Source organism: Phoca vitulina, unplaced genomic scaffold (assembly GCF_004348235.1).
Source record: "Phoca vitulina isolate PV1807 unplaced genomic scaffold, GSC_HSeal_1.0 scaffold1, whole genome shotgun sequence".
NCBI classification, from domain to species: domain Eukaryota; kingdom Metazoa; phylum Chordata; class Mammalia; order Carnivora; family Phocidae; genus Phoca; species Phoca vitulina.
In genome coordinates this window covers 95,035,111-95,053,784 of record NW_022589704.1, presented here as the reverse complement: position 1 = coordinate 95,053,784, position 18,674 = coordinate 95,035,111, and the positions used below count along the sequence as shown (strand labels likewise).

General features: G+C 46.4%; 1 protein-coding gene across 1 annotated transcript in view; it reads right to left on the bottom strand.

Moving 5' to 3' along the window:
- Positions 1–18,235, bottom strand: part of LYPD1 (LY6/PLAUR domain containing 1) — a 44,254-nt gene extending 26,019 nt beyond the window's left edge. Inside the window, exons 1-2 of the mRNA XM_032411801.1 lie at positions 17,120–18,235; positions 15,615–15,752 (exon numbers count right to left, since the gene is read on the bottom strand). Of these exons, the coding sequence (XP_032267692.1) occupies positions 15,615–15,752; positions 17,120–17,171 (190 nt within the window). The 5' untranslated portion in view covers positions 17,172–18,235. The remainder of the gene's footprint in view (positions 1–15,614; positions 15,753–17,119) is intronic.
- Positions 18,236–18,674: the final 439 nt, after the last annotated feature.

The window sequence follows — 18,674 nt, the reverse complement described above, 5'->3', positions numbered from 1 at the left end:
AGGGCGAAGTTAGAGCTACTGCAAGAACGCTGTTTCCATTATGGCAGGAGGCAGGTTGATTCAAACTAGCATTTAGGTGTCTTACGGTTCTGTTATATTTACAGCCAAAACCCTGCAGGAAAAGCAGAGCAGACTCTGCCCCTGGGGTTGTATATCTGTGCAACTGTCTCTAGGAGTCAGCTGTCTGACTTGCTCTGTCCCAGGTTCCTGGGTTGTTTCTTCACTGTCTGTGATAGAACCAGAAATCCCCTCATCTGTGTAAGAAGCCTAGTTCATTTCAGCGGGTCTTGTTTTGTGTGATGTCCTTAATTTAACCATGGTAGATCCAGAGTTATTACTTGGGCTCCATTGTTCCCCCTTATTTTCTGCTTTGGAGAAGCAACAGTGCCTCTTAAGGCCCAGTATAAATATTGATGTGGTAACTTGTTTCCCCTCTGAGCTTGATTATGCTTTTCTAGATGTACTTTTAGGAATTTAATGATCTTCTAAGTCTTCTTAAAAACATCATACTTGGAAAAAAAAAAAAAAATAACGATTTTGTTTCTTTCCGAAACACCATTTCCAAGTGAATTTATGTTGCCAAAGAGATAATTTGGAAGTTAAAGTGGCAACACTACTTATTAAGAAGGCATTCAATAGTATGAGGGACTCCTGTTCAGGGTTTTTGTTCTTGTTTTGTTTTCTGATGCATTATTTCTTGACCTATCCAAAATGATCCCTTAGGCTCCAAAATGAGTGGGAACTCACAGTTGCTGGCAAACCCAATGGGAAACTGTATTTTCTTTTTAATTTTATTTTTTAAATATTTATTTTTTTTCCCCAATGGGAAATTGTATTTGATCATAAAGCAAGGAAAGAAAGTTTCAATAATGAACTCAAATTGTTAGTCATTTTACCAATGAAAGTCACCTGAGAATTACTCACAGTGTTAGATGTAAAGAAATACTAGTGGTTGGTGCAAGATCAGGGGCTACCACTGATTTCTTCCATTAGGTTCTGGGTCTTGAAGAAGTCTTGATCTTCTCATTTGCAGAGCAGGTGGAGCAAGCTGAAGTAGATAATATCCATCTTTCATTTCGCTTCTGAATAATTCTTTACACAGTGGAAAAAACATTGACCCTGGAGTCCAACAGACCCAGACTATAGAATTACCACCAAGGTCACGCACTGAACTTCTCTAAGCCTGTTTATACTTTTGAAGAGGGAGAAAGGTATACCTATCCAACAGACTCAAATGCAAAGATTAAGAGGACAAATGCCTGAAAAACACCCAGGACTGTGCCAGCCCATGATGTGTGCCTAAGAAACATTAACTTCCTGACTTGAGGTGTTTTGTTTTTAATTTAAAAAACACAACTACCACAGAGGAGTGATAAACAGGGCTGAGGGAAGGAAAATCTAAGATGAGTTGGAGTGTCTTATCTTGTGGTGCCGAATAGAGGGAAGTGTTCAAAAAAGGATGGGGCATGTTCAAAGGACACAGAGGTCAACCTCCCAGGGGACAGCTAGAACAATCTGAGCAACAAAATAAACAGTACTGGACTAGAACCCACAGAATTAAGTAAATATCCATCTGTATACGCCTATATACAACTAAGTAAATGAGGAAATAAATATTTGCAGGAGAAGGGACAGCTCTACCTTACAGAAGGATTCTAATGCAGAAGGAATGAGAGAAATAAAAATTATTATTAGAACACCACAGTAATGATTGGTGTGGGAGAGATACACCAACAGGCGCTGAAATTATTGAGCAAAGTTTGAGGAGAAACAGGATATTGGTATAGTTTCAAAGAATTTCCTTCAAGTAATATATTAATTACAAAGGGAAAAACAGTCACTGTACTGTGGAGAAGCCCAGTGGGCACCATCTTAGTTAAGGGATCAAAGTTAACATCACTAGTAATAAGACATGCTGAATCACACACCTCTTGATAGAATTCACTGAAAAGTGATAGCACGTCACTTTTGAATATTCTTATAACCACCACCTGACCAGGAGAACACATCAGACCAACCCAAATCGAGCGACAGTGTACAAAAAGCTAACCAGTCCTCTTCAAAAGTGTCAGCATCACAAAAGACAAAGAAAGGATGAGGAATTGTTGGAGATTAGCAGAGACTAAGGAGGCATGACAATGAAATGCAATGTGTGATTCCAGATAGGATCCTGGAACAGAAAACGGGAAAACTGGTGAAATCCACATACAAACCATTGCTTAGTTAAGAGTATCGCATCAATGTTCATTTCTTAGTTTTGGTCACTGTACTATGGTTATGCAAGTTATTAACATTAGTGAATGCTGGGTGAAGGGTATATGGAAATTCTGCACCATTTTGCAGCTTTTCTGTAAGTCCCAAATTATTTCAAAATAAAAAGTTTTAAAAGAAGACGTTAGTATGATTGAGGGACAAGCCTGTATCATTTTTTTATGTACTATCCAAACACACACTTCAGTGAAACACACTTGGCCATTGCCCATGCTGATGACCAATATGTATGTGACAGATGCAGCCCCAAACTACTTCACTCTTGCCTCAACGACCTTGGAGAATCCTGAAATGACCATTTTTCAGGGGAGGTGGGGAGGGCCCTGGGCTTGAAGGAAGATTACTAGGGGAATGTTTTTGCCAATCTGTTTCCTTCCAGATGAAGAGGACTCAGTGTAACTCCTGGCCTCTCTCGACCTCTATTCCCTCATCCTCAAAGGAATGACATACCTGATGGGTAAATGTGGGAAGAATAAAGCAGACACACATTATCCATTTGTCTTCTTTTCCTTCTTGGGAGTGAATGGGTTAAAGCAAATAGGTGTTCTGCCATGCTCATCAGGACAAGAATCTTCCCCTCTTCAGCCTTTATAGACTGGATAGACCAGCTCATTTGGAAGCCCATTTGACACTCACCCCACAGATATTCCCTTCAGCTTATCTTTCTCAGTTACTGTGGTACATTTTTGCCCTGTTCCTTGTTTAATTTCTCAATTTTTGGTTTATCAACCTGGGTAAGAAGAAAGGCTGATAAACCATTGGGCATGCTCTAGACCCCACCAGGTTCCATATGCCCCAGTCTGCACGGTGTCCTAGAACTGAATTCTATAGCCATGATTCTGGAGTTGGGAGGCATTTTCCAGCTAATCTCTATTCCAAGTAGCCTCTGGACTTTGAATATCATAAACAATAACTATTTAACATTGTTTTTGCTGGTTGAGTTGAGCTGTACTGGGACAAAAAGAGGATGTAGAACATCATGCTCCAGTCTACCTCCAAATACACGCAGACAGATCCACATGCAAATTGGAGCCATCCCAAAGAGTATGGGACTCTACTTCTGTTATGACCTCCTGGCTCTAAGTATATTTTTAAAATAAGCTCTTTTCCTAGTTTTCTCACTTTAGCCTCTGCCCCAACAGCAATTCAATGGAGGCATAAAGCATGTGTTCCTTCCTCTTTACGGACCGGTTGTGCGTTTATCTTTTCCAAAAGTTTGCTTTGCATCTGCTCTCTTCGCTGGTACAAAGATGGACATTTCTAAATAGAGCCTTTAATAGTCCATTACTTTCACCCCACGTTGTACAATTTAGTTTTAAAGTCAACCTTTACGGCAAACTGCTACTTGTATGAATGCCCGTCTGGGAGTGAGACTAATCTTCCCCTACTCAAAAAATAACCAACACTTACTACACCAGAGTTATGATTACATCACAATAAATATTCTATGCAGAACAAGGAACAACTCCTCAAAGAAAAATGCTTGGAAACGGGTAATTGGAATGAACTATATGCATTTGCACGGAGCTCTGAAAGAAACTGTGAGAAAAAAGATCTTCGATCTGTTCCCAAGTATATATTTTTTTCTCTTAAAGAACACCATGTGAGGAATTTTGACACCGTCTGCATTCTAATGGGAACAGCTCAGGAAGGAGAGGCTCATCTATATTTGTGCTCATTGCTGCCATGATGGGCACCGTTTATCAAGCATAAAGAAAGAAGAAAACCCAGAAGGTAGTTCTTTTCTGGATAATTTTGTGTTCTGGCTCTTAAGTGCTTCCCCTGTGCCATGGACGTGAATATTTTAAAAAGCCAGAGAAACCCCTCCATTTGCGCTACAGATGGCCACAGAAACCAAACAAGAATGCTAAACAACCTATTTCAAAAGGCCAAAAAGACAAACAAAAAAAAAACCCCAAAACAAAACCAAGGCAAGTGCCAAGTTCTACACTGCACACGCATACTGACGTCACGTCCGTCCCAGCCGTGCTGCGGGGACTGCAAAGTGACAGTAACGGGAAGGCGCCGCAGCGACCCCTGAGGGTGAACATCAACGTGTCTGTTAAAACCACCATCGCTACCACAAAATAGACATGAAACAAGATGCCGCAAGACCATTCTTCTTCCTTATAACAGGGATGTGTTAACTTCATTATTCAGAAGCCTTTGATTCCCCTTTTCAAAAGTTTTTTTTGTTGAGTTTAATTTTCAAGGCTGTTAACCACTGATGCCAACTTAATTATAGCAAGCAAGCAACCAACCCATAATGTATGATGCCAATTGTTAGTTTTACTTCGGCTTCACATTAGATTTGGACTTGTCTGCTCGTTTATAACTTTCTGAGCCAGGAAGGTTTCTGCACAGTCACTTGCTTTCCCTCAGCTGGTGTCTTTGTTCCCCTGTTTGCCATGGGGGATTGAGGGACTAGATATTCATGACTTATTATCTCAGTATTAACAGTGCCCTTCAATAATTTATGAAACTGTGCTCCTGCATTTTTAACCTTGAAGTCCTTCCGATTATTGTTCTGAAAGGGTAAGATTAACATAGAGGGACATAAAACTTGAATCATCAGTTTCTTGCACAAAAATTCACCCAAATGAAGGAAAAAGAGTGTCGCTGGTGGCATAATGGCTCCAGATGGAATGAGCCAAGAACGTCTAAGTCTTTAACCCAAACTGACCCTTGTACCTGTTGCCAGAACATGGCATTCTCTTCCGTAGAAAATATCCTCGCACTAACATGTAGTTATACTCTCACACCTCAGCATTCAGTGAACCCAAATTCTGGAACGTCACAGACATCTTGAATTAAACTTCAGCACACTCGTGTATGCATTCCTTTCCCTTTCCAAGATGTGACAGTGATTTAGGATGAAGGTCCTTCGGCAGTGCATTTCAGTGTTCAGTTTAGGCAAAAGAGAAGGTGCTGTGGAGGAGAGGGAATTATCCCTGTTCTTTCTCCAGGGGCTCCTAGAGGCACTGTGCGCGGATTTTCCGATTTTGTGCGTGGATTTCTCAAAAGGTGATTTGGCAGACACTACAGTTGACCACCTAAAACCTACCCTGCCATCTTCCTTACAGCAAGTAGTGGCCCTGAGACCCCGTTCTGACCAATGGAAAATAAGCAGGATTCTCTTGGGGACCTTCGGGAGAGCTTACTTTTTCTTATTAAAAGGAAAAGCTAAAGATCAAAGCTCCTGATGCTATACTTCCCTGTAACTTGAACACAGCAGCCACCTTGTGACCAAGAGGCAACAAGCCTTAGAGCAGAAAGCCAACATGCTTAGGAAGTGAGAAGGCAGATGGAGAGAACCTGGCTTTTGATGGCATCACTAAGCAGTAGGAACCACCCCACGACCAACTATGGCTGGGCTACCTTGTTGGGTAAACAACAAATGTCTTTATGGCTTCAGTCCTTGTTACTTGCCACCAAAAGCATTGTTAAGGGACCCAGAAGGTGAGGTCTAGAGTGCAGGCAAGAGTACACGTGAATCTATGGGCAGCAATGGCTACTTGTTCCCTGTTGAAGCGTGCCCCACAGACTAATGGGGGGGAAAGCTCAGTGCTTCTTGAGGCCTGGGAGCTGTTCCAGCCAGAGCTTCTTTGAGAATGGCACTCAGGTTTCACGACAAGGCTATTAATGATATTCAATAAATGGGGCAACAATATAATTAGTCGGCTCTAGAGCTCAGTGGAATAGTGTAAGTGCGAGACAGCAGTGATGGTCTGAGCAAAAACATGGTCTTTTTTCCATAACCCTGCTTCCCTCTGTGGTCTAGTTTTCCCAGACTAACTCGTTTAGAAGTATGTCCCCTGGCCCAAAGTCTTCTGGATGGCTTCTCTCTGGGGGAGCATACCCATTTGTATTTCAAGCTGCATTCTCAGCATTCAGTGAACTCTCTGTGTGAGAGAGGCCTGCAGGTGGGGGGCAGAGGTCTGCTGGGGGAGTACAGGCATGTGACTGTGTGGGGGAGGGGGGGTACTTTCTCCCTTAGGAAGTTCACAACCAAGACAGATCTCCGCGGTGCACCGAGTTCCAAACAACATACACCGGATTGGCTAGGTGGTGTCCTGCCCCCTGCTGGCTGGACTACCAAGCTAGCTGGATGTTATAGACGGTGGTGTATACTCCTGTGCAGGGCACAGCTAGATGGGGCTTGAAAGTGAGCTGACAAACTAGAAAAACTGGGGTGTATTACACTTTAGAGTTGTTCCTTAAATGACAACTGTGACGAATAGGCATCAGTTGGCTTTTTCTAGTTTAACTGAAAAGCAAACGGTATATTAAACCTACCTTTGCTCTAGTTTTCTTCTTATGCTAGAGATTTAAGCTCCCTCATTTCTGGTCTAATATTTCTTAAATGCCAATCAATTTATCTGGTTTTGCTTGAAACTTGATTTGTTCAAGTACATTCATTCAGCAAATATTTATTGGGTGTCTGCATACCCGTGAGCGAGTCTAAGTGTGTGTGTGTGTGTGTGTGTGTGTGTGAGAGAGAGAGAGAGAGAGAGAGAGAGAGGAGGAGGAGGAAGGTGGGGGGAAGTAAGCGAGGTTGACGAGCACAGCGTCCTTTCAGGAGCCCTGTATCCAGAAATGAAAACCATGAATGGCTCTAGAGCATAAAGCTGTAGTTCAATTGGGTTAGGAAAAGATGCTTTAAAACACAGAAAGGTTCTGGCGCCAGGCAAACTGCTGGCTGCAGAACGCTGAACAAAGATAATATTGTCGGAAGATCCTTGTGTCATCTCCTGTCTTCACCTACACGAGGAAGGTCGAGTCTCAAATGCTTCTCCACAGGCACATATAAGCAGGAGCCCTGGCTGGCTTTTCCACCCAGTGCCAGTTTCTACAGGGCTTGGTTGAGTCTCTCTAGATCTTAATCCACTTATGTAAAACGTCTGCTTCTGCCTTGTTTCATTCTTTCCTCCCTTCCAACAGCAAGTAGAAAGCTGTTTGACCTTTCAGAGAAAGTTAGCTAACTCTTCACTCTCCAGGTGTTCCTCCACCCACCGGCTGCCTTTCCCTCGGAAGGCCGTGGAAATTCTCCCAAGAATCTGGGTTGGCTTTGAAGCCTGGATCTCTTTGCACTCCCAGTTTGGATGTCTCCACTGGGTGGAAAACTAGTCAACCTGCCCAGCCTCTTGTTATTTCTGAACAGATTCTCTGAAGTTACAGGAGGCCCAAGTGGTTTGCTAGATTCTGCATAAGCAATAAAACAGTGCATAAAACCCACAGCCCGGTGTCACTGAATACACCTGCTTCCGCAGATGCTCTTTGAAGAAGCCCCGGCGGAGGGCATTGTAAACTGCTCTGCACATTCGTATTCATGCCGAGCACCGCACGCACGGGCCACAGCGGGCCCAGCGCCGCGCGCCTGGTGCCACCCGCCTCTGGCACTGTCTCCAATCATGCCTCTGCTCCCGCCAACAAGTCCAAGAAATAGAAAAACATAAAAAGCTATTGTCCATGTCCAGTGAGAAATGAAATGCACTGGACCAAGTATCACAACTTCCTTAAAATAATACAACACTTCATCACTTTTGCATCTGGATCCCTCTCTCATGGTTTGCAAAGTCATAAAGCTCGACATCAACGTCGTGAACCATCACTGCTTTGTTCTATTTAAATGCGTTCCTTTAAAAAAGCAATTTATTAGAAGCTCTCTATGGTTTCACCTTATCTGAAGCACTTAATTCAGTTCATCTCCTGCTTTGCTTTGTACTGTGGTGGAGGCAATCGGAAGATTGGGAGCAAAGTATTAGTAAGAGAACATGCCCTGGGGCTCTGGCCTGTGAAAACAGTTCCTGAATCACAATGTGGCCACAACCCAAACTTTACCTCAGATAGAAAGAATTCATGGCATCTGTCATCATTCTTTGGTTTATTTGCTGGCTGATTCATCACAGATTTGGTTGAAGCTCCTAAATTATAGACAAGGCCTTTTGTAGAATGCCCAGGGGAGGAAAGATATTGTTCTTCAACCAGTGATTCTCCTCTCCCCAAAATACCATCACTTCCACCACAATGAAAACTGTGGATAAGGAAGAATCCAGCTTAGTTTTTGAGGGAATAACAGAAAAAAAGAGATTTCCCACTTTTAAAGGAGTACATAATTCTGCCTAGATGGAAGCTGTAATAAGTGATTTGGTTGGGGAGAAGAAGGCCAGACTTGCCCATGTTCCCTGAGTATTGGTTGTGGATGACCTAATCATGTCAGAATCCCATCTCCTTCATCAAAATCCCTCCCCAGAATAAGTCTCAACCAGCTCTACCCTCAAGCTTTCTCAAGGGAAGAAAGAGAAATGGACTGCTCAAGATGTTTAAGGCCTCAGGGAAGAAAACTCCTTTCTTCTCCTCCGTAAAATGATAAATTAAGATCTCTTCTAGCCCACAAGGTGCACGATTCCTGAGACCCCTGGCCTATCAGTGATGCCAGGTGTTGGGACGGGCCGCTAGCATCGAAGTAAGAGCTTTGGGCAGTAGGAATAGCCCATCCAGGTGCCTGAGGATTCTTGTGGTTAGCATCAACCAATTTAAGATCCCCTCCTGGAGAAGCAGATTAAGTCTTTAATAGATGGCAGTGGATGGACAGCCCCGTGCTTAGGACATCGATGCTTGATGAACGGGTACTCCTTTGCCCTACCACTCGCTGGAATGACTTGCTCTTGGCACAGGTTTTTTAGTTCGGTTCAGCAAATTGGCCAATCAGTCCATGTTTCAAGTTCACAAGCACACCCCATTCCTACCCCATTCTCATCCCCTCCGTAATTTAGGCATTTTCCAAACCTGAGCTTTCCCTTCAGGCTCCTGCACAAGCAGGAGGGAAGACATCTCAAAATGAGATGTGAAATGGATGAATTTTAAAAAATATTACTCTAAGCAAAAGAAGCCAGTCACAAAAGACCACATATTCCATGGTTCCATCTATATGAAATGTCCAGAATAGGCAAATCCGTAGAGACAGAAAGTAGATTAGTGGTGCCCAGATCAGTGACTGCTAACGGGCCCAAGGTTTCTTTTTGGGGTGATGAAAATGTTTTGGAATTAAATATCTGGAATTAGACTATACTTACAACTCTGAATATATTAAAAACCACTGAATTGTACACTTTAAAAGGGTGAATTTTATGGAACCTAGATTATATCTCAAAAATTGTTATTAAAGAACGCAAAAAAAAATGGCATTATAATAATGGGAAGAAATCTAGGGAAGGGAAAGGACTTGAATTTCAGTCCCCAGTGGCTGTGTGTTCTTAAGCAGATTGCTCAACCTCTCTGCATCTCAGATTTACCAACTATCAAGTTAGGATGTTATCTCACTGTAAACCTTTTAGGCTAATTATGAGAATCCTACTGGAAGGAATTCAAGGTTACATTCAAGGACTCTCTCAGTCTGAGGAAATTGTGTGCGAAGTAACCTAGGCTGATACCTGGGCTGGTCCTCAGAAGTGGGTACAGATAGTAGATGAATCAACTCCTGGTGAGCATTCTGGCAGGTTTCTCCTTTTAGGATTCCTAAAGGTGGTTATACGGACAGCATTTCTCACTGTCTTGTGTCTCACAAGAAAACAGCCTGTTTCTACATCTTGCGGGGAAGGAAGCTCAGCCCGTGGGACATCAAGTAACTTCTTTAAAGTTACCAAGCACGGGGAGCCAGGAACATGGGTGCTCTCTCTTCCAATGGAGCTGAGTGCCCTTCTCACTCAAGTACTAAAAACAGGGGTTGGGATCTTTCTGCATAGCGTGCTAATAAACCTTTGCCAGATTTGGGCATTAGAATCTAAGTCATTCAATCATTCTAGAAGTTTGAAAGAAAAAGAAAGTGGGGGAGAAAGGGTGAGAGGGAGGGATGGAGGAGGAGAGAGAGAAAGAGGGCGGCAGGCAGGCAAGAAGGAAAGAAGAAAGCAAGGGTGGAAAGAGAGGGAGAAAGGGAGGAAGCAGGCTGCAGATCCAGATCCTTTTTGTTTCCGGAATATATAAGGGAAGATTTCCTTTCCAAAGTTCAAAGGAAATGGTGTGTTTTGTTTTCATACTCTGTTCCATTTTTCACTTGGGAAAACTCCCCAGCTTTGAAGCCTCTCTGTTTAAACTCATTAGGAAAACCATCAATGATGGAAGCTTTCATGAAATTGTAGTGGGAGGAATTAGTGTTATGGGAGTGCTGGATCAATCTTCAAACATTTTATCTATGGAGATGGGAGGTCCACATTGGCTGCTTGTTCAGCTGGAAAGTTAACATAAACAAATGCTTCACTTACTGGAGAGTCCAAGGGACTAAAGACACTTGATATTTACTCTCCAAATACTTCCTCAGCAGCCAGCTCTGCCTGCCACCTGAAAAAGATGGATGCTTCTTGAGGACTAACTGAACAAACTGGCAAAATGTCTCGCCCCGAAGAGAGAGGTGTTCTTTTAGTGGCCTGCTGGAATGGAGGTGTGATATTGACATGCGCTGCACCGAATCTTTTCCTGTGTAATTCATAGCTTGATCGAGTTGGACACGGAAACCTTTAGAGCAGGGCTGTGTTAACATCTGAGGATATCTTTCTTGGCATCTGAATCTTTTTGATTTTAAAGTTTTACAACCGGTGGGGGTCTCCTTAGCAAAATTCAAATAGAATGATTAGTTTTGGACTTGTTTCTTCGCTTCGTTCTTAGAGGACAGTCCGTAGCTCGTGTGATTGATTCAAAATGGATTTGAGGGTGAGAAAGTAAGGACTGCAGGTGGGATCCAGGAGATGACAGGAGAGAAGAGGTAGGAGAAACAAAGATATGGGGCAGACGGGGGACGTTGGAAGATGATCAGCTACTACTGGTGCTCTTAACAAAACTGTTCTGGGAAAAAATGTTAGAAAATGTCTTTGTGCCTACGGTATAAGACAGATTAAGTAAGTTATGATCTGAACGTCTGTAAAGGAGGAAGACTCAACATTTTTATTTTTCTGACATGAATCATATAGGTGTGCATGCAAATGAATATAGGCAAAAATGTAAAAAGATACATACATATGTGGATAAGCCATTTTGTGTGTATCTGGGTGCACACACATGCATATGTGCACCTTAAATAAATGAATCCATGTATAAAGGAACTGTGATATAATAATATTGATTAGCAGAACTAACCCTGCTTCCTGCCAAGTCTACCCCAAGGACAAACTGGAGCCTATTATTTTAAATTGTGGTGAAATTCAGCAGTACATATACACAAGAAAAGATAGTGCAAATGGGAAGCTAACCACAGCCTCACAGTGGATGACTGACTGTTCTGGGGACATCAGGTCCTCACTTGCTATCCCTTATTTAGCTCATGAGAAAATAAGGCATAAAATTAACCTTTCCAAGGCATGGAACCATCCCTGCCCAACTTAATGGGCAACTAACTAATCCAAAAGGAAAACAGCCATTACTTATACAGCTATAATGTAGATGCAACATGGCATATAAATCAGTAACTCTTGTATTGCAAAACAGACAAATAGATTAATGCATGTTGCAAAGGATGGGTGAAGAGATCGATTAGGTTACTGATTCAGACCATGAACTTTCTCTCAATATACTGTATTTAACTTTTAAATAAGGTTTAGGAGAACCTGTAACATTTTGCTCACTGACAGAGCTATATTTTACTTAGGGCAGAAATTGGCTAGTCTATAAAAATTAAATTATGCCCCTTTCACTGTATCTAGTCAAGAGGAAAAACTCTAATTACAAGATTGCACTGTCAAACAAATGCAAATTCACATTCTTTATATCCTGGCTTAAAAATTCATATGGGGGGAACTTCTATTCTGAAATGACAATCAATATTTGAAATATTTTTCGGAGTGCAGTGATAAGCAAGAGCAAAAGAAATGTCATTATCAAGGGTGCTGGTAAGTAGAAGCTAACTCATTAAGAGCAGAACTTGTGAGAACAAGTCATTTGTTATGCAAACATTTAAATATCAATTAGTAAGTACAGTGAAAGAAGGCTTTCCTTCCCCACAGCCCAGTGCCTTATCACTCCAGAAATGACCAAGGGAAAAAAGAGCAGCGGGAAATAATCTCCGCACCTAATAGGAATGCCACTCTGGGGAATAGGTAAAGGTTAATTTTAAATGTACTTCCCAACTGAAAATTAAATGTACCTGCCTCAAAATTCGTAAGAGCTGAGTTTGCAGACTTAATCCAAAAAGGACTAACTAAAGGCCTGAGCATATTGCATCGCTGGTATTTTTTTGGAAAGAGAATGCCTTTCATCACTGCTTAATGTCAAACTTGCTTGGTTCATTAAAATCTCTTAGTCTGTTAAAACCATGCTTTTCCTAGACCTATGAAAAATGCCAGTCCATACACCACTAGGCTTCACAAATCCTACCGGTTGGTTCTCATACTCATTTAATATCCATTTTGTGGCCTGTCCAATCACCCAGTTCACTAAGCCTTTAAGGTGAATATGGTGGACATGAAGACCATCTAAATCTTTAGCACTCTGCCTGAATCCTCTTTTCAGGCAAACCTGGTGGCACGTTTTACTATGTAAGGTGCTGGCTCAGGAAAGCGGGTGCCTCTTGGTAATAGTCAGCTGGTGGATGTGGACCAGGTGTGTAACTTTTCTGGCCCTGGTCTCCCTCCTCTAGAACCCAAAAAAGTCAGTCCAGACTCAGGGCGCCCCAGAGTCACTTGGGGAGCTTCGAAAGGACCCATGTGGAGTATTTCACAGACTTAGTGAACTGGCTTGCTTCTTCAAGGGTGAGGGGAGGCATGTGGATCTCAACAAAACTTCCAGGATGATTCTGATCTGCAACCTTAACTCTGAGTCACTGGGGCCTTTCAGCTCTAATGCACTAAGTTTCTCAGAACAATCGGTTACTGATCCAATGAAAATAATTCTGACTTTGGTTCTTAATAGTAGCATGTAACAGGTGTGACTTTTTTTTTTCCCCAGAGTGGAAAAACTAACCCTGCAGAATTAAATGCTGGGGGATTGAGGCCTGGGGGAACAAGGGGTGCAAAAGAAGACTACCAGATTTCATGAGCTGCTCCACAGAGAGCACCCAAGAAAGGACCTGCTGCGCAGGGCACGCACACTCTTAGGACTGTGATGATTGCACTACCTGTGGTCATGTCAAGGTCTAATCTTAGTTTGGCTCTCCCATCCCTGCCAGCACGAAGAGGGTTAAGAGTCACTTACATTGACTGGTCTCACCACTGCATGGGGATGAAAATGGAAGTGCCTTGGGAGTAGCACACCCCCAGACATTGCTCTTTTGACGCAGAAATGTGCATTTGGCTGACTTCTACTGAATTCAGGCTTAGAAGGTGTGTCCCTCCCCTTCTAACAGAATTTTCCTTGGAGTCTGTCAACTGTTTCTGTTTTTCAGACTTCACAATTGGGGTTGCTTTATTATTTCACTCACTGTCCACCCTCTGGCCTCTGACATATGGCTGGAGGAGCCTAGTTTGGAGAGAAGGTGCCCATCTTGATCCAATGAAGAGCAACTTCAGGCCGCGCGCTTAGAGACTGGGTGCTAAAGGTTCCCGTAGATAGGATCGGCATTATAATGCCTGCTCTGCCTTTTTTACAATATTATTTGGAGGAGAGAATAAAGGAAGAGGAAAAACAGCACTTGGAAAATGGAGTGTGTGGTATTTATCTTACATATACTTCTAGAGAGGAAGAAATATCTCTCTGAAAAAGGGCACCTCATTTGGCTGTAGTTTGGTTCATATCTTTTTCTCTCCTTGTCTCAACCATATCCCAGCTGATAAAACATGAAACCCAGATAAGCAGTAGCCTAGAGGATCCCAAGGAAGTTCCTAATGTGTCCACAGTTTATCCTTATTTTTTTCTGGCTCTAAACTACCGCCTGGAAGAAAGCTGCAAATATTTGAAAACAAAAACAAAAAACACTGAAGAGTTCAGAATGATTCCAACTGAAATCACAGCAGTTCCTCTGGTAAGAAGGCAAATTTTTGCTCAGGTAAAATGCTCAGGAATGAAACACAAGGAAAAAAGAAACAACTCATCAAAATCATAGCTATCAATCTTAGCTACAGTATCGTCACTAAATTTTGTTTGGCTCTTGTAATAGCCCGAATCCCAGGACAAATGACAAAACAACGCATGCTGCTTTTCTTGGGACAAGTTATTCTTGAGAGCAATTAGGTCTCAGACTTCCCCAAAGAGCGACTTTGGTGGAAAGAAACCACACCTAATGACCTATAAGGAACAGCTTTTAAAACCACCCAAGCACACCGCGTCATGGCACAGTGATGAGCTGGCTCTCTGCTCCTCCAATATCCCTGTGCTTGGCAACAGGGCATTTCCAGGCCCCTCTCTGACAAGAAACTACTTTTCCAAGATGCTGCCTTGAAAACTGGAGCCATTCATTTGCTAGTGGATTAAGAGAATCACTTCACAGATTTAATCCCTTCAACCAAAAGCTCTGTGGGCCCCACCGTTCAGCAAACTCAAGGGCGGGGGGGGGGGGGGGGGGGCAGCACTTTGGTTAAATCCACATCAGTCACCACATGATGCTATTGCCCCTATTTTTATTATCCTGAAAAGGGCAAGGTCTCCCTTGATGGGTTTGACCTTGGAACTGAAGCTAGAGTTCCACCCACTCTCCCCAAGTTTCAGGTGCACTTGTAGGGGACTCTGATTTCTGGTAAGACTATTGGGAGGGGCTGGGGAGGTCCAGGTCGGGGAGAAGACTCTGGTCAGCTGGAGTAAGTGAGGTTTGCTCTCCCAAGACCCCCTTCTCTGCATAGAGCCCAGCACCTCTCATCAGCCAGCCAACAGCTAAGCTTGTGGGGCTGGGAACTACATTCCTTTGAACAATCTTGGCAATTTGTGCCAGGAATTTGATGCAGTAGCTCTGAAATTAAATAAAGATCCTGTAGTGTTCTTCTAAGAAATATGGCGTGGCTCTATGACAAAACACATTTTTCAAGCTCTGACCTCTGGGAACTCCAACTAGCTTCATATTTCAGGCTGACACTGCTCACAGGCTACTGTCTAGTTGCCCAAGCAGAGCTGGTTATCCATATATTTTCCAGCCTCCTGATCAGCTTTTAGCAGAGGGAGGTGAGGGGAGTAAATAAAAAGAGGAGAGCCACTACTTTAAATGCACTTCCCCTCCTGAGTCCCTTGGGGAGAAGCCCTGGTAATTAACTCTAATGAGATTAAAGTAACTTGGAACTCTTCATTTTGCCAGCACTGTAAATCCGTGATAACCAGTGTGTGTGCATTAAATCAAAGTCAGTCCCTTTTCCTGTAATGTAATGCCCCCCCCCATCCCCCAACTCCTACCCCTGGCCGAGGCTGGAGAGGGGTGGGGGCTACCGGGTTCTTACCCGCACTTTGCTCCATCACTTCTTTCTGACACATGTCTTGAACATTGACCGTGCAATTCACGATGAACTCGGGGGAGGAGCAGTCGTTGTTCAGCTGGAATTCTTCACACTGATAACACTGGATTTGCAGCGCAAAGCCTGTGGGGACAGACGCAGTCGGGGTCAGATCCAGCCCCCACAGAGACCACACCGGAAACCGCGACCCTCTTCGGCCCCAGCCAGCCACGGATCCCGATCCCTGGCGTTCTTGGGCTCGGCGACCCGGGGGTCTCCACGTAAGGCGGCTGTGGCTGAAGCCGGCAGGGGGCGGCGCGGACACCGAGGGTCCCGCAGGATTCAGTTGAGTTCTGACTGAGACCCCTGGACCAAATGTCCAGAAATAAAGCGCCCGTCCTACACCGCACCTGGCCTTTCCCCCACGGAAGTTGAAAGGACGGGTACACAAGTAGCTCCAGAGACAAGCTTCAGCTCCAATCTACAGCACAGGATTTGCCTAATTGTTAATTGGTTACAAATTACTTAATTACTATTTTGGCACCATTCGCGATTGCATTCGCAGACGCCTTTTTAGTTTTAATTTTTGTCGTCAGCGTTCCTGTGCGGTGGCTCCGAGGCTCCCTACGCGACCACCCAGGAACCCAGGAGGCAGTGCCGGGCGCCAAGTGCTGAAGCGCCGCGAGTCCCCGGCCTTTCTTCGGGACAGTCCCCGCAGCAGCAGAGGGGACCACAGCGCGTACAAAGGGCGTGTGTGTGTGTGTGTGTGTGTCTGTGTGCGCGCGCGCACCCCGAGCCGCGACACAACAACCATTTCTTCCTGGCTTTCAGGGCAACCGTTTGGCTAGGGTCCCCGGTCGGAGTCCCAGCTCTGCAGCGCTCGTTCGAGAGCCGTTCGCTTAACGGAGAGGAGTGAGACATTTTCGCACCTCTCATCGCCACAGCCTGGCTGTTCTGCTCGGATCCAGGAGCTCCTGTCTAGACCTAACTCCTCATGCTCCCGGACAGACAAGCCCCGGACCCCGCGCTTTCTCCCATCTCCACGACGGTTGCGCTCTGAGCGCGGCAACCTAGCTCCGGAGCGCCCCGGCCACAGGCTGCCCAGCGCGCCGCTCACCTGTCGGCGGCGCCACTCCCACCGGTTCCTGGAAACGCCGGGTAACTTGGCGGCGTCAGGGGCTTCATCGCCCCCTCTCCCTCCGCGAGGCCCCAGCACCGCTCAGACCCTCCCTCCTCCCCAGCTCTGCTTCCTCTCCCAACCGCGCAAGCCCGAGCATCTGCAGCTCGAGTCCCGCAAATCCGCCGCTCCCGCCTCTCCTCCTGCAGCGCGGGACTTGGAGACTTCCCATCCAGCGCCTCTGGGCACCAGCACCAGTCGCCGCCGCCAAACTCCCGCTGGGCAACCCCTGCGCAGCGCGGGCCCGGAGGTGGGTGCCCGGGGGGCCGAAGGGGCGGGCGGGTAGATGGGGTGTGCGCGCCTGGCGGGGCTGCTGGCCTTTTCGTTTTCTTACCTTGAAGCAAGAACAATCCGCAAAAAGTTGCTGCGATGCCGAGGACCCACATCCTCCCGGAGCCGCGGAGCCGGGAGAGGGCAGGCGCATCAGAGGCGGCGACCGCGGCGGAGGCTGCCCGGGCCGCAGCGGCTGTGGCTGCCGAGGCTGCTGGGGCCCGCGCTCCTGCCGCCGAGGCCACCGCCGCCGCCAAGAGGAGCCGCAGGTGCCGCCGGCGGCGCCAGCATCGCCCGTGCCCGGGCTCCCGGCTGCGGGTCGCCGCTCCTCCCGCTGGCGCGCCCGGGCAGAGCGCGGCGTCTCCGGAGTTGGCGGCTGAGAACTGGAGGAACTACTGGCGAGCCGGAGCACCCAAAAAAGTCTCGTCTTCTCCCCACCTCCCACTCCAGGCACCACGTGACGGCTGCCGAGTTGGGGTGGGGTGGCGGGCGAGGAAGGCTGGGACTGTCTTTTCACGTCCCCACCCCCTTCCTATCGCCCTCGTCTCCCGCCTCCGCACGTCCCCAGGACAGGGACGCCAGGGGGAGAGGGAGAGTGTAGTTTCCCGAGGTTGGGAGGCTGCGGATTGGGAAAGCACGAGGAGGGCGCAGCAGGTGCCGCGGGGACTGGCCGGGCGCTGACTGCGGGACCTGCGAAGTGGGGTCGAAAGACTGCGTGCTCAGCTGGGTCCTGCGTTCCCCAGGGCTGCCTATTCGGCTGAGGTTGCCGCGAGGCTGGCAGCGCGAGCCCCGAGCCGGGGGCGCCTGGCTGGAGGGGGACGTGCTCGCGTGCGCCTGGCAAAGTTGCACACCTGCAGGCTCCCTGGGGTGGCCGGTGCAGCTGCGCCTTTTTGTTTTTCTCCTCCGAGAAGCCCCTAGTTCATGGCCAGGCTTGGCTTCAGCTGCGGCAGGGTGGGCGGGGTGTGGTGAGGACCCTGCTCTGACGCGCGCGTTTGCCCCGGGCAGCCCTCCTTCCCCTGCCTGCGCGCACAGCTGGAGGGTGCAGTGACACCGCGACGGTAGCCTAGCCTAGGACAGGGCGGTCCCCTGGGACAACTGTCGCGAGTTCCCACCAGAAAGCAAATCGGGGTGAAGAAGGGAATTGCTGTCCTCTATCCCGTTTCTTCAAAAGGCCGGGCATCTTCATCGCCTCAAAGTCACGGGTTATTAGTACATACTCCCGTGTCCTCTCGCAGTCTCAGGCTGCCCGGGGTCCCTCTTTTAAGTCCCCGCCCCATTCCCCCGTCTCAGTCAAGCGATCCACCTTGAGTGCTCCCGGGACGCCACGGTGCTAAGTTCGCCTTCCTTGGAGCCGAGCCTTGCAGCAGGTGGTGCGGGAGCCTCTGCGCCCCCGCTCTCAATCCCGCACGTTGCCACCCCTGTCCCCTCAGTCCTTGGGGAGAATCCTGTGGAAAGAGCTTCATAAGCTTTGCCCCTCTTCACCCTCGTGCGCTTGGGCCACCCCCGGGAGGAAGCTCTCTCAGGCCAGGACGCTGATTATTTATTTCCCCATCCTGCCAGCACAGTAGGTCTGGAAATGGGCTTAAATGACTTTCTTGTAATTCCTTTGCAGAGATCGT